The 15,000-nt window shown below is 54.6% G+C and overlaps 1 protein-coding gene across 4 annotated transcripts in view; it reads left to right on the forward strand.

The window, feature by feature from the left end:
• eif3d (eukaryotic translation initiation factor 3, subunit D) overlaps positions 1–14,393 on the forward strand; it is a 16,949-nt gene extending 2,556 nt beyond the window's left edge. For 2 of the 4 annotated variants that reach the window (XM_041237812.1, XM_041237810.1), the window contains exons 2-17: positions 220–343; positions 590–635; positions 811–947; positions 2,700–2,785; positions 3,401–3,473; positions 3,820–3,852; positions 5,758–5,879; positions 6,581–6,713; positions 8,253–8,400; positions 9,938–10,068; positions 10,814–10,899; positions 11,174–11,303; positions 12,699–12,841; positions 13,191–13,383; positions 13,823–13,916; positions 14,247–14,393. In XM_041237812.1, coding sequence (XP_041093746.1) covers positions 221–343; positions 590–635; positions 811–947; positions 2,700–2,785; positions 3,401–3,473; positions 3,820–3,852; positions 5,758–5,879; positions 6,581–6,713; positions 8,253–8,400; positions 9,938–10,068; positions 10,814–10,899; positions 11,174–11,303; positions 12,699–12,841; positions 13,191–13,383; positions 13,823–13,916; positions 14,247–14,260 — 1,692 coding nt within the window. In that variant the 5' untranslated portion in view covers position 220 and the 3' untranslated portion in view covers positions 14,261–14,393. Of the gene's footprint in view, positions 1–216; positions 344–589; positions 636–810; positions 948–2,699; positions 2,786–3,400; positions 3,474–3,819; positions 3,853–5,757; positions 5,880–6,580; positions 6,714–8,252; positions 8,401–9,937; positions 10,069–10,813; positions 10,900–11,173; positions 11,304–12,698; positions 12,842–13,190; positions 13,384–13,822; positions 13,917–14,246 lie in introns of all 4 variants that reach the window. The other 2 variants (XM_041237811.1, XM_041237813.1) reach the window with 2 other exon arrangements.
• The last annotated feature ends 607 nt before the right edge of the window (positions 14,394–15,000 follow it).

The following is a 15,000-nucleotide window of genomic DNA, read 5'->3' on the forward strand; positions in this document are numbered from 1 at the left end:
TTGTGCAGTGTTTCCATGCTGCAGTGGGGGGTTCTTTTGTAATGGCAGTTCCTTCTTTTGTAAGAGCTGCAAACCCGCAGAGAGAGAGGAAATGTTCGCGTCTTGACTGGAAAGGGGACATTGTAATGCCGGACCTGATCCCACACAGGACGCACAGGGTCAAAGTGTCTGAAATGCACGTCCTGTAACGATCCTGAAGCTGATGTCTCTCTCTTTCAGGATGGCACAGTTTAATGCACCAGTTATCCAGGAGAACCTGCTTGGGTGGGGTCCTTGTGCCGTACCAGAGCAGTTTAAAGACATGCCGTACCAGCCCTTCAGCAAAGGAGACCGCCTGGGCAAGGTGAGCCCCAGGGGAGGGGAGGGGGTCCTCCTCCCCTGGAGAGGGGATCGCTGGAGCTGCCTGCATGCTTTCGTTAGCTGAACCCTGCCCTTGTTCACATTCAGCACGGTCCTGGCCGGGTGTCTTGTGATTATCGGCTCTGTTTGCCTCCTGTCAGGGTAGCCCTGGCTCGCGGGCGTGCGTGCGTGGGGTCTGACGGGGCTCGGAGGAGTTGTGACTCCATCATTCCCTCTCTTTCTGTTTCAGGTCGCGGATTGGACTGGGGCCACATACCAGGACAAGAGATACACCAGTGAGTTTCCTTTCTGAACGATTTATTTCTTTATTTCTCTCTTTAAAAATAAATTAAAAACCTGAACTTCCGAGTTTGAGAGCAAGCGTCTTCTGATCTGGAGCGCCGCCGCCCCCCCCCCCCCCCCCCCCCGGTGAAGTCAGCCTGACGGACGGGTTTTCTTTCTTGTCCTCAGATAAGTACTCGTCTCAGTTCGGGGGAGGCAGTCAGTACGCTTACTTCCACGAGGAGGACGAGAGCAGCTTCCAGCTGGTGGACACGGCCAAGACCCAGAAAACTGCCTATCAGAGGAACCGGCTGAGGTTCGCCCAGGTACTGAGAGCGGCCCGGGAGCGCGGCCCGGCTGTACAGCTGCGTGCCAGATCGGGAGAAACAGTTTGGGAAGAGCGATCGGCTCGTCGGGGCTCGGCCCTCGTGAGAGCACGGTCTCCCGCTGCTTAAAAGATACTGACTCTTCATTGAACTGATCGTGTGCTTAATTAGAACTTGTTTTCAGATCGTGATGCTCTGCGGTGTGGTGTTGGTAGATGGGGGTGCTCTGCGGTGTGGTGTTGGTAGATGGGGGTGCTCTGCGGTGTGGTGTTGGTAGATGGGGGTGCTCTGCGGTGTGGTGTTGGTAGATGGGGGTGCTCTGCGGTGTGGTGTTGGTAGATCGTGATGCCGCTGCTCTGTTCTGGGTTTAATGCAGCGGTGTGGTGTTGGTGTGTTTTTGTTCGTGGTCTCTAGAGAAACCTGCGTAGAGACAAGGCTCTGCAGGTGTGGTGTTGGTAGAACATGCTCTGCTCTGCCTGTGGTGCCAAGTAGAAGGGGGTGCTCTGCGGTGTGGTGTTGGTAGATGGGGGTGCTCTGCGGTGTGGTGTTGGTAGATGGGGGTGCTCTGCGGTGTGGTGTTGGTAGATGGCTGGCTCTGCGGTGTGGTGTTGGTAGATGGGGGTGCTCTGCGGTGTGGTGTTGGTAGATGGGGGTGCTCTGCGGTGTGGTGTTGGTAGATGGGGGTGCTCTGCGGTGTGGTGTTGGTAGATGGTGGTGCTCTGCGGTGTGGTGTTGGTAGATGGTGGTGCTCTGCGGTGTGGTGTTGGTAGATGGGGGTGCTCTGCGGTGTGGTGTTGGTAGATGGGGGTGCTCTGCGGTGTGGTGTTGGTAGATGGGGGCGCTCTGCGGTGTGGTGTTGGTAGATGAGCTGCTCTGCGGTGTGGTGTTGGTAGATGGTGGTGCTCTGCGGTGTGGTGTTGGTAGATGGAGCTCTGCGGTGTCCCCCCACCCTAGATGGGGGTGCTCTGCGGTGTGGTGTTGGTAGATGGTGGTGCTCTGCGGTGTGGTGTTGGTAGATGGGGGTGCTCTGCGGTGTGGTGTTGGTAGCTCCTGCTCTGCGGTCTCCTCTTGGTAGATCAGGGTGCTCTGCGGTGTGGTGGTGCTCTGCGGTGTGGTGTTGGTAGATGGTGGTGCTCTGCGGTGTGGTGTTGGTAGATGGTGGTGCTCTGCGGTGTGGTGTTGGTAGATGGTGGTGCTCTGCGGTGTGGTGTTGGTAGATGGTGGTGCTCTGCGGTGTGGTGTTGGTAGATGGTGGTGCTCTGCGGTGTGGTGTTGGTAGATGGGGGTGCTCTGCGGTGTGGTGTTGGTAGATGGGGGTGCTCTGCGGTGTGGTGTTGGTAGATGGGGGTGCTCTGCGGTGTGGTGTTGGTAGATGGGGGTGCTCTGCGGTGTGGTGTTGGTAGATGGTGGTGCTCTGCGGTGTGGTGTTGGTAGATGGTGGTGCTCTGCGGTGTGGTGTTGGTAGATGGGGTGCTCTGCGGTGTGGTGTTGGTAGATGGGGGTGCTCTGCGGTGTGGTGTTGGTAGATGGGGGTGCTCTGCGGTGTGGTGTTGGTAGATGGGGGTGCTCTGCGGTGTGGTGTTGGTAGATGGTGGTGCTCTGCGGTGTGGGTGGTGGTGGTAGATGGGGGTGCTCTGCGGTGTGGTGTTGGTAGATGGGGGCGCTCTGCGGTGTGGTGTTGGTAGATCGTGATGCCGCTGCTCTGTTCTGGGTTTAATGCAGCTTTGTGTGTTTTTGTTCGTCGCTCTCTAGAGAAACCTGCGTAGAGACAAGGATCGCAGGAACATGACACAGTTCAACATGCAGACTCTGCCTAAGAGTGCCAAGCAGAAGGAGAGGTAAGGAGCTGTGATTCCCCCCACCCTGAGACACGGAGCTCTCCTCCCCCCACCCTGAGACACGGAGCTCTCCTCCCCCCACCCTGAGACACGGAGCTCTCCTCCCCCCACCCTGAGACACGGAGCTCTCCTCCCCCCACCCTGAGACACGGAGCTCTCCTCCCCCCACCCTGAGACACGGAGCTCTCCTCCCCCCACCCTGGGAGCTCTCCCTCCTCCTCTCCTCTCCCTCTCCTCAGGGGGATTGCTCCTGTCCCCTCTCCTCTCCTCTCTCCTCAGGGGGATTGCTCCTGTCCCCTCTCCTCTCCCCTCTCCTCAGGGGGATTGCTCCTGTCCCCTCTCCTCTCCTCTCTCCTCAGGGGGATTGCTCCTGTCCCCTCTCCTCTCCTCTCTCCTCAGGGGGATTGCTCCTGTCCCCTCTCCTCTCCCCTCTCCTCAGGGGGATTGCTCCTGTCCCCTCTCCTCTCTCCTCTCCTCAGGGGGATTGCTCCTGTCCCCTCTCCTCTCCTCTCTCCTCAGGGGGATTGCTCCTGTCCTGTCTCCTCTCCTCGGGGGGATTGCTCCAGTCTCCTCTCGTATTAAGTGTCATGTTTAACTCTCCTCTCTCCTCCTCAGGGACCGCATGCGTCTGCAGAAGAAGTTTCAGAAGCAGTTTGGGGTTCGTCAGAAATGGGACCAGAAAAATCAGGTGAGAGAAACAGCAGCTCGAGGGGGAGAGAAGCAGCGGGATCCTCCTCCTGTGCGTCGCTCCTCCTGAGGATCCAAGCCCTTGTTCCTCTGCATTCCCCCTGGCGATATCTCTCGCCCCTCGCCCACACGCCCCTGTGTAGCGCTTCCACACTGTCGTTGTTGGGTTTTCGCGGTGAAGTGAAACGTTGTCTTCCCCGGGGGGGGGGGTTTGCACACATGGGAAGAGGATTAAGTGTAAGTGAAGAGGCTGAAGCGCGTTTCTGTATCAGTTTTTAAAAGTCATTCTTCTGCAGCGCTAAACTGTTTTGTTTTTCCCTACTGAAACATCCCATAATGTCTTGCAGAGAGGTCCCGGTGGTTACTGGAACAGTTTCAAGGTACTGCAGGCCTGTGTATGTGTGTGTGTTTATATATCTGTATATGTTGCTTTGAGTTTTCTCAGAAGTTTATTTAAAGTGCTGTAGCTTAGAAAACTTCAAACCTTTTTATTTTTTTGGTTTTCTGAGCTGAGATTCTGAGAAGGGATCCTCTTTTTATAATTCTCTCTGCTCAGTTAAACTCGTTCCCAGTCTGTGCCTTAGCCCCCAGTCTATTTTCACACGCGCTGTTTAAAATATTTTCAGAGTGAAACAGGATTAAAAGGCGCTGAATCTCGAAAGGACGCTCAGCGCTGTGTCTCCAGCCAAGCCCCAGCCCTTGTTCTCTGTTCACACACCTCTTTATAGACGTGCGCGCTGATCAATCCTCTCCCGATCGCTCGTTTCATCACCAAACTCCTCAATAATGCGATCCGAGTCGTTGTTTTATTCCTGTAACATCTCTAAAAGCTCTGCAGGTGTCTGTGATGTTCTTTGAGCGCTGGGTGCAGAAGCAGCTCTCTCCTTTGTTTGTGTCCGTGTTATCTCTGTGGTGCAGGGGGGGGCTATCAGACATGCCCCTTTTTTGGGCGGCTCCTATCGGTCTCACTCGGCCATTGAAAGGTTTTCTCTGCTTTTTCCCTGAGTAAGAACGACTAGAGACCCGGGCTTGATGTGTTTTGGGGCAGGGTCCAGACATCGGACCGGAAAGGGACCGTTGTAATGCCGGATCTGACCCCCACACAGGACAGCGAAGGGTTAATGGATCTCGAGCACCCTTTCCATCCATCTGAACCCTTCACCGCTCCTTCACATCTCGTTTCAATACACTCGAAGTGACTGTCCTTGCTGGTTGCCGTGGAGACACGACCTCCCTGCCGTGACTCTTGCAGAGTGTGGTTTAGTCCCGCTCTCTGTTTCCGAGGTCGACTCTCGCGTTCCCAGCCCTCTCTCCGGCCCTGCTCTCATTTCCTTTCTCTTGCTGTGTGTCTCTTTCTCTGTTTCCTCCCAGCTGCGTGTTTTTTAGAGGTGGCTTTTTTTAATTTTCTGCGCTCGGGTCTTGCTTTTGAGAAACGCTGGCTTCCTGTCGGCGCCGCGTGTGAGTAGTTTAGAGGAGCCCGGTTTGTCTAGAGCAGGGCTTCTCAAACCCGGTCCTGGGGACCCCCTGCCGCGGCTGCTGGTTTCCATGCCAACCCAGCTCTCAATCACCGAACCAGACCCTTCACTGAACTGATCATGTGCTTCATGACACCTTTTCACTTGTTTCCAGCTCTTGATCAGTTTGCATATTTCAAGTCAGCTGTAACGTTTGATAAGTAACTTGAACTGCAAACTGTTCAAGAGCTGGAAACAAGTGAAAAGGCGTCATGAAGCACATGATCAGTTCAGTGAAGGGTCTTGTTCGGTGATTGAGAGCTGGGTTGGCATGGAAACCAGCAGCCGCGGCAGGGGGTCCCCCAGGACCGGGTTTGAGAAGCCCTGCTCTAGAATTTTAGGCTTGAGACGTTAATTAAACTTTGTGAACCTAACATCGTTATCAAATAAACTGACACAACGTTATTCAGCAGGTTTCAATCGACTTCTTATGAAGCAAGACGAGTTTGTTCTGCAGGGTGGTGCCACGTGTTTGGCCGCGGCTGTAGATTACAGAAGGGGCGTTCGCTAGTTCCCAGTGTCTCCCAGTGTCTTTTTAGCGGCTGTGCCACTGGGCACATGCCAGTACAGGAGGCGTCCGCTTTCAGGAGGCGTCCACTTTTGTTACATAAGACATTAAAAAGTTAAAAAGCGCTTCTCCTGCGGGCCACCGAGCTCAGTGGAAGCGGAGAGGTTTTTGACCATCCCGGGCAAACCCAGCAGCCTTGAAACAGATGGGCACTGCTGCTTGCCAGCCTGGAGCAGAGTCACAGTGCCCCTCCTCGCCCACAGGCACAGCTGAAGCCCAGGGACTCCTCGGTGGAGGTGCGCAGTGACTGGGAGGTGAAGGAAGAGATGGACTTCCCTCGACTCATGAAGATGAGGTACATGGAGGTGGACGACCCCAACGACATGTGAGTGTGGGAGACGGGCCGGAAAGGGGGTAGCGGGGGCTCCAGGGGGGGCTGGACTTGACACGCCAGCATTGCAGAGCTGCTGGATCAGGAAGGGTGGGTTTTTGGAAGTCTGGTTCATGTCCTGGCTTGGTAGAAGTGTTTCTGAACGGGGCAGCGATGCTGCTGTTAATTTTCAGTGTTTTCTGTGAAATCTTGTTAGCCAGCCAGCCCAGTCCTAATTGAGATGGGTTTGGTCTGCCCCAGGTGGGAATGAACGAGTCTGATTTCAGACCGCTTCCCGAGCCGTGGTAAGAACTTCAAGGTGTGATCGATGGGAGCAGCTTAGCTGAATGATCCGAAGTGATTCCCAGTGGTGGACGGGAATGTAGCCGATCTCAGCCTAGTGTAGCCTGAGGTAGAAATCTAGAACTACGGTCCAGCCCTCGTGCAGTGAAACAGCTTGCCTTGCTTCAAGTAATAGCTTTACTATGCTTCTTACAAGCCTTGTGAGTTAGACCCGAGTCCAGTAAAGTCCTGTTTCCTGAGGACTCCTTCAGCAGCACCTGTTGAGCTTGACTCTCCTCTTTCAGCTCAGTTGAGGAGTCTCTCTTCTGGCTGAAAGTAGCTTCCCGGTCTTTGCAGTGGCAGTGCTGTGCGACTCCCCCAGCTGCTCTGTAGCTGTGGGTGCTCCTGACCCTGTGTGTGTGTCTCCTGTGCAGAGAGTGCTGCGGGGCCCTGGAATATTACGACAAGGCGTTCGACCGCGTCACCACCAGGAACGAGAAGCCTCTGAAGAGCATCAAGAGGATCTTCCACACGGTCACCACCACTGACGACCCAGTCATCCGCAAGGCAAGAGTCCCCCTCTTCCAGCCTCGCTCCCTCCCTCCCTGCAGGGAAACAGCGCCCCCTTCCAGCCTCGCTCCCTCCCTCCCTGCAGGGAAACAGCGCCCCCTTCCAGCCTCGCTCCCTCCCTCCCTGCAGGGAAACAGCACCCCCTTCCAGCCTCGCTCCCTCCCTCCCTGCAGGGAAACAGCGCCCCCTTCCAGCCTCGCTCCCTCCCTCCCTGCAGGGAAACAGCGCCCCCTTCCAGCCTCGCTCCCTCCCTCCCTGCAGGGAAACAGCGCCCCCTTCCAGCCTCGCTCCCTCCCTCCCTGCAGGGAAACAGCGCCCCCTTCCAGCCTCGCTCCGTCCCTGCAGGAAAACAGCGCCCCCTTCCAGCCTCGCTCCCTCCCTCCCTGCAGGGAAACAGCGCCCCCTTCCAGCCTCGCTCCCTCCCTGCAGGGAAACAGCGCCCCCTTCCAGCCTCGCTCCCTCCCTCCCTGCAGGGAAACAGCGCCCCCTTCCAGCCTCGCCCCTCCCTGCAGGGAAACAGCGCCCTCTTCCAGCCTCGCTCCCTCCCTCCCTGCAGGGAAACAGCGCCCCCTTCCAGCCTCTCCCTGCAGGGAAACAGCGCCCCCTTCCAGCCTCGCTCCCTCCCTCCCTCCCTGCAGGGAAACAGCGCCCCCTTCCAGCCTCGCTCCCTCCCTCCCTGCAGGGAAACAGCGCCCCCTTCCAGCCTCGCTCCCTCCCTCCCTGCAGGGAAACAGGGGGCGCGCTAACTCCCTTCTCCTTCCCTGCCTTCCTCCCTCCCTCCCTCCCAGAGAGTGGGAAACAGCTCTTCTTTGCCAGCCCCTCTCCAGCCTCCCTGCAGGGAAACAGCGCCCACAGACAGAGAGACAGAGAAGAGGAGTGAGGAAAACGGACCCCCCTTCCATGAAGGACCTCGCTCCCTTCCCCTCCCTGGCAGGGAAACAGCGCCCCCTGGAGAGACGGCCCCTACAGCCTCGCTCCTCCTCCCTCCCTGCAGGCAGGAAACATCCTTGCTCCTCCCTCCCTGCAGGAAAACAGCGCCCCCTTCTTCCCTCCCTCCCTCCCTCCCTGCAGGGAAACAGCGCCCCCTTCCAGCCTCGCTCCCTCCCTCCCTGCAGGGAAACAGCGCCCCCTTCCAGCCTCCCTCCCTCCCTCCCTGCAGAAACAGCGCCCCCTTCCAGCCTCGCTCCCTCCCTCCCTGCAGGGAAACAGCGCCCCCTTCCAGCCTCGCTCCCTCCCTCCCTGCAGGGAAACAGCGCCCCCTTCCAGCCTCGCTCCCTCCCTCCCTGCAGGGAAACAGCGCCCCCTTCCAGCCTCGCTCCCTCCCTCCTTGCAGGGAAACAGCGCCCCCTTCCAGCCTCCCTCCCTCCCTCCCTGCAGGGAAACAGCGCCCCCTTCCAGCCTCGCTCCCTCCCTGCAGGGAAACAGCGCACCATTCGTGAATTACACCAAGGCTGTTCTGTGAAAGGTTTTGTTTTGGGTGCGGGCCGCTCCAGAAAGGGGGCGTGCCGATCGCTAACTCTCCTTCTCCTCCTCCAGCTGGCAAAGACCCAGGGGAACGTGTTCGCCACGGACGCCATCCTGGCCACTCTGATGTGCTGCACGCGCTCCGTGAATTCCTGGGATGTGATCGTCCAGAGAGTGGGCAACAAGCTCTTCTTTGACAAGCGCGACAACTCTGACTTCGGTGAGAGAGAGAGAGAGAGAGAGAGAGAGAGAGAGAGAGAGAGAGGGAGCTGAGAGAGAGGGGGCAGAGAGAGCTGCTGTCAGAGAGACGGGGGCTGAGTTACTGTAGTTCAGGAAGTCTGTGGCCCCAGGCTCGGGCCCCGTCCGTCTGGGTTACGACAGGGGGTGGTGGCAGAGTGGGGGCAGGCATGGCTGCTGTCAGAGACGGGGGCTGGGTTACTGTACAGGTTGGGGGGTGTTCACGTGTGGGGCAGGCAGGGCTGCTGTCAGAGAGAGACGGGCTGGGGGGGTGTGCAGAGTGGGGGCAGGCAGGGCTGCTGTCAGAGAGACGGGGGCTGGGTTACTGTACAGGGTGGGGGGGGTGTGCAGAGTGGGGGCCGGTGGGTGGGTTGTGCAGGTGGGGCCGTGCACTGTACAGGGTGGGGGGGGTGTCAGAGTGGGGGCAGGCAGGGCTGCTGTAGAGAGACGGGGCTGGGTTACTGTACAGGGTGGTGGGGTGTGTGCAGAGTGGGGGCACAGGGCTCTGTCAGAGAGACGGGGGGTCCGTACCCGACGTGGGGGGGGGTGTGCAGTGGGGCTGCTGCCGGGGGCTGGGTTTACTGTACAGGGTGGGGGGGGGTGTAGCATGGGGGCAGGCAGGGCTGCTGTCAGAGAGACGGGGGCTGGGTTACTGTACATGGTCTCCCCTGCTGTCAGAGACGAGTCCCACAGGCAGGGTGCTGTCAGAGAGACTGTACAGCGGGGGGGGGTTTGCACAGTGTCCAGCTGTCAGAGAGGGGGGGGGTTACTGTCCACCCCCGTGGGGGCAGGCAGTTACTGGCTGCTGTCTCTGCCCCCGACGAGGACGCCCCTGACCCACTGTACATGCCCCACGGGGGGTGTGCAGAGTGGGGGCAGGCAGGGCTGCTGTCAGAGAGACGGGGGCTGGGTTACTGTACAGGGTGGGGGGGGGGTGTGCAGAGTGGGGGCAGGCAGGGCTGCTGTCAGAGAGACGGGGGCTGGGTTACTGTACAGGGTGGGGGGGGGGGGGGGGGACTGTCAGCAGGGCTGCTGTCAAACCATGCTGGGTTTCCTGTCAGTTCATAGCGGCAGACAAGGTGCACTCCAAATCGACGTACGGGTTCTGTGTTCCAGGTGAGGTTTTAGATGCAAGATTATACGTAATAAATAATTATTTTTATATAGCGCCTTTCATAGCGGAGAGCCATCACAAAGCGCTTCACCCCAAAGACGCAGCGCAAGGAGGTTCAGAGACTCGGGGTCACACACACAGGGAGTCAGGGGCTGAGCTGGGATTTGAACCCGGGTCCTGCTGGTGCCGAGCCCGTTTCTTTAACCACTGGACCCACACGGTAGTAAAATCAAAGGAATAGCGAGCGGGCTTCCACTGTACTCAGATCTGCCTGTAACGCACAGCGAACCCTGCGGCTGCATCCTCTGCCCACGCTGCTGTACCATTTGTATTGTTTGAAATTGAAACGGCGATTGTGGGCTCCTGCCCTGCGCGGGTTCCTTACGCACGCCGCTTGTGTTTTCAGATCTGCTGACGGTGAGCGAGACGGCGAACGAGCCCCCTCAGGACGAGGGCAACTCCTTCAACTCCCCTCGGAACCTGGCTATGGAGGCGACCTACATCAATCACAACTTCTCTCAGCAGTGCCTCAAAATGGTGAGCCAGCACGCCCTCCCGAGACACCCTCGTGCCTCTGCTGAAGCCAGAGGCACCTCCAGTACGCCAGAGCGCTCTCTTTCCATGTGATTATCAGAGCGCTTCACTGTACAGAAATAAGTCAGGATCGCTGCATCTCACTAAAGATATTAACAGAGCGAACGACACTGCGTCTCGCCAAAGATGTTAACAGAGCGAACGACACTGCGTCTCGCCAAAGATGTTAACAGAGCGAACGACACTGCGTCTCGCCAAAGATGTTAACAGAGCGAACGACACTGCGTCTCGCCAAAGATGTTAACAGAGCGAACGACACTGCGTCTCGCCAAAGATGTTAACAGAGCGAACGACACTGCGTCTCGCCAAAGATGTTAACAGAGCGAACGACACTGCGTCTCGCCAAAGATGTTAACAGAGCGAACGACACTGCGTCTCGCCAAAGATGTTAACAGAGCGAACGACACTGCGTCTCGCCAAAGATGTTAACGGAGCGAACGACACTGCGTCTCGCCAAAGATGTTAACGGAGCGAACGACACTGCGTCTCGCCAAAGATGTTAACGGAGCGAACGACACTGCGTCTCGCCAAAGATGTTAACGGAGCGAACGACGCTGCGTCTCGCCAAAGATGTTAACGGAGCGAACGACGCTGCGTCTCGCCAAAGATGTTAACAGTGCTAATTAGTGGACAGTGTGCAATTCCTTGCAGGAGATCCGTGCCTGATCTCTTCCTGCCTCTCTCACAGGGAGGAGAAAAGTACAAGTTCCCAAACTCCAACCCCTTTGTGGAAGAAGACGTGGACAAGAGCGAGGTGGCTTCGGTGGCTTACAGGTGAGTACAGGACAGTGGAATGGGTTAGAGAGCTGAGATCAAGGGGGGCAGATAGATTGAGTACGGGACAGTGGAATGGGTTAGAGAGCTGAGATCAAGGGGTACATATAGATTGAGTACAGGACAGTGGAATGGGTTAGAGAGCTGAGATCAAGGGGTGCAGATAGATTGAGTACGGGACAGTGGAATGGGTTAGAGAGCTGAGATCAAGGGGTGTGTGTGTTGCTCCAGTGTGCTGCGCTCAGCCTCGTTCACCCCTGCCTGTCTGTCTCAGGTACCGGCAGTGGAGGCTGGGGGAGGATATCGATCTGATTGTTCGTTGTGAACACGATGGCGTGATGACGGGAGCCAATGGAGAAGTGTCCTTCATCAACATCAAGACTCTGAACGAGTGGGACTCAAGGGTAGGGACAGCTTTCAACACCTTCAACCAGAGCTTCAATCCAGGGGAACCCCTACACTCCTGATACAGGGGACCCCCAGGGTAGAGACAGCTTTCAACACCTTAAACCAGAGCTTCAATCCAGGGGAACCCCTACACTGCTGATACAGGGGACCCCCAGGGTAGAGAGCAGCAGATTGTTAGACTTGATTCATGGCAGCCGTCGGTCTGGTCTTGAATCTCGAATTCTAGGAATCGAGACAGAAGCCTGGTTGTGTGAGCGTGATTCTTTTGAAGGATATATCTTGGGAGCCGTTCAGAGTGTGTGTGCTTGTGAGCCGGGTCCCAGTAGAACTGCCTTGAATTTATTTCCAGACTTCAGAGCCTGCGACAGCTGTGGCCAAAAGTTTGGCATTCGCTAGAATTTTAATGATTTCAGATTTAAAAAAAAAAAAAAAAAAAATATATATATATATATACTTATATATATATATATATATATATATATATATATATATATATATATACTATATATATATAGAGAGAGAGAGAGAGACAGAGAGAGTGGGCATTCCATAATGATCTATACGATATCTAGCTGTCTATCTTTATACATACACCTACATCTGTCTATCTATATACATAGATATCTATCTATCTATATAGAGATATCTTCTATATATAGATATATCTACATCTATTTATATATACATCTATCTATTTCTATCTGTATACATCTATCTCTATATCTACATCTGTCTCTATATACATCTGTCTTTCTATCTATATACATATATCTATATCTAATATATATTGATAGATATCTATTTATAGATGTAGGTATATATCTATCTAATCTGTATCTCTGTATATATTATCTATCTGTCTGTCTGTATCTATATATAGAGAGATATCTATCGCTCTCGCTATATCTATATATATCTACATCTATCTCTATATACATCTATCTATCTATCTATCTATATATATTATCTATGTGTGTGTGTATATATATATATATATATGAATTTAATTGATGTCTTGTTTAGCATCATGTAACCCTAATAAACTGCACAATGATATTGTTACTCTGGAAGACTCTGCTGCAGTGTGGAATTCAGTGTGTTAACAGAACATTATTCAGCAGCTTTCGTTTGACTCGATGAAGCAACACAGAGTTCCTTCTGTAGTGCCACTCAGCCGTGCAGCCCACCTCAGATCACCCTGTCTGCCGGCTGGAGATTTTCCCCAGGGTCTGTGCGCTCTCTGTTCAGCCCCCATGCCTGGGCTGTGTGTGCACTGGTCACCACACTACGTGCTGTGGACGCTGAGGCGTTACAGGCTGCAGGGACTGGCCTTTGAATCTCTGCTCCCTGCTGAAAGCCTCGTCTGTGTCTGTCTGTCTGTCTGCTTGCAGCACTGCAACGGCGTGGACTGGCGTCAGAAGCTGGACTCGCAGAGGGGCGCTGTGCTGGCCACCGAGCTGAAGAACAACAGCTACAAGCTGGCTCGCTGGACCTGCTGTGCCATGCTGGCTGGATCAGAGTACCTCAAACTGGGGTAAGAGAGCCGGCCCTGGATTGAACTGAATTTGCTTAATGAGACCTTTTTCACTTGTTTCCAGCTCTTGAACAGTTTGCAGTTCAAGTTACTTATCAAACGTTACAGCTGACTTGAAATATGCAAACTGATCAAGAGCTGGAAACAAGTGAAAAGGTGTCATGAAGCACATGATCAGTTCAGTGAAGGGTCTGGTTCAGTGATTGAGAGCTGGGTTGGCATGGAAACCAGCAGCCACAGCAGGGGGTCCCCAGGACCGGGTTTGAGAAGCCCTGCTCTCTCTCGATGAGGTTTGAAGCCGACGACGCCACCAGTGGCTTCGCAGCTGAGCTGTCCTCTCCCTCTGCAGCTACGTGTCTCGGTACCACGTGAAGGACTCTGCCCGCCACGTCATCCTGGGCACCCAGCAGTTCAAGCCCAACGAGTTTGCCAGCCAGATCAACCTGAGCATGGAGAACGCCTGGGGCATCTTGCGCTGCATCATCGACACCTGCATGAAGCTGGAGGAGGGCAAGTACCTCATCCTGAAGGACCCCAACAAGGTAGGACCCCCAGCCCAGCGCGCTGCTCGGCCCCTTTCAGTGATTTACAGACAGCTGGCTTCACCTGGGGGCGCGCCATTCATTTAAACTGTCCAGAAAGTGAGTCGGAGGGCTCTTTTTAAACGGGGTTTGCTCAGAAGTGCTCCTCTGCAGTTCTGAGGGGTCCCGAGGAACTCATAAAGTCAGATTCGGGAGGCCTCCCAGTTTGAGACCCACTGTCCTGTCTCAGATCAGATGCCTTTTGTGCCTCTGTGTCAGTATAGTGTAGCAGGGGTGCGTGTCTCTCGCTGTTAGAAAGGCAGCCGCTGATCCCTGCTTGCTGCTGTGTGGTTAGAGAGTCTCTGTTTGAAAGCGGGAGTGATTGGCACCCTCTGAAGAGCGGGCATGCCCGTGCGGTGGGTTCACTAACGAGCGTCTGCCTGCCGTCCTTCCTCCTCAGCAAGTGATCCGGGTCTACAGCCTACCTGACGGGACGTTCAGCTCGGACGAGGACGAAGACGAGGAGGAGGAAGAGGAGGACGAGGAGGACGACGGTGAGGGCGGTGCTTTCTCTCTCTGTCACCCTGTCCGTCTGCAGCTGAGGGCAAAGCTTTTGAGAACTCGCTGTCTTGTTTGAATTGCAGTCTCGCAGCGATCGCTCGCTCTCTTGTTTGAATTGTGCAGTCTCGTCTCACAGCGATCGCTCGCTCTCTCGTTTGAATTGTGCAGTCTCACAGCGATCGCTCGCTCTCTTGTTTGAATTGTGCAGTCTCACAGCGATCGCTCGCTCTCTTGTTTGAATTGTGCAGTCTCACAGCGATCGCTCGCTCTCTTGTTTGAATTGTGCAGTCTCACAGCGATCGCTCGCTCTCTTGTTTCTGTAGATGAGGAATGCTGAAGGAGTTCTGAGAAGCAGGGAGCAGTGGATCCAGCTCTCCAGTACCGGGTCAGAACCACGCTCTCCAGGGATGAACACAGTCACACAAACAAGCAGAGCACCGCTCTCCAAAAATAAAATGAAGTGGACTAGACGAGAGACCCGAGTGCTTTATTTTGTTTCTGTTGTGTTTGGTATCTGACCATGTGGTGCTCAACTCTATTGAAATGATCAGTGATCCGTTATCCCATGTTATCAATGCTTTTTACTCTTAAATCGCCTTGAAAGGGGTTAGAACGCTTGTTAATTTTACACAGAGCATTGCGAAAACTGCAGGGTGAATTTGGAGATGAAATGCAACGGGGAAAATGTCAGACCAGAGGGTTTTAATTCAAGTTGTTAATTGTTTTTTTAAGTTGAATTGAAACCCTTGCAAAATAGCATCGAATCCCGCTGTCAATTCTGTGAAGCAGTTCTGTGATTTCTCCTCGGAGCTCATTAAAGGAGGGGGGAGACTCTTTTAACATCCCTGCTTGTTGAATTTGAAGCCAGCGGCAAAGGATTTGGGGGTAAACTCGGCTTTTTCAAAGGGGTCACTCTTAAGAGAGCAAAGCCCTTGTTGTTTTATTTTACAAAACTTTTTATTCACAAATCTTAGTTGCATTGATTGGGAATTACTGTTTACACTGGAACACTGAAACAGCCAATATTATTATTATTATTATTATTATTATTATTATTATTATTTTCTAAAGATCGTC

Source organism: Polyodon spathula, chromosome 46, assembly GCF_017654505.1.
Source record: "Polyodon spathula isolate WHYD16114869_AA chromosome 46, ASM1765450v1, whole genome shotgun sequence".
In the NCBI taxonomy this organism is placed as follows: domain Eukaryota; kingdom Metazoa; phylum Chordata; class Actinopteri; order Acipenseriformes; family Polyodontidae; genus Polyodon; species Polyodon spathula.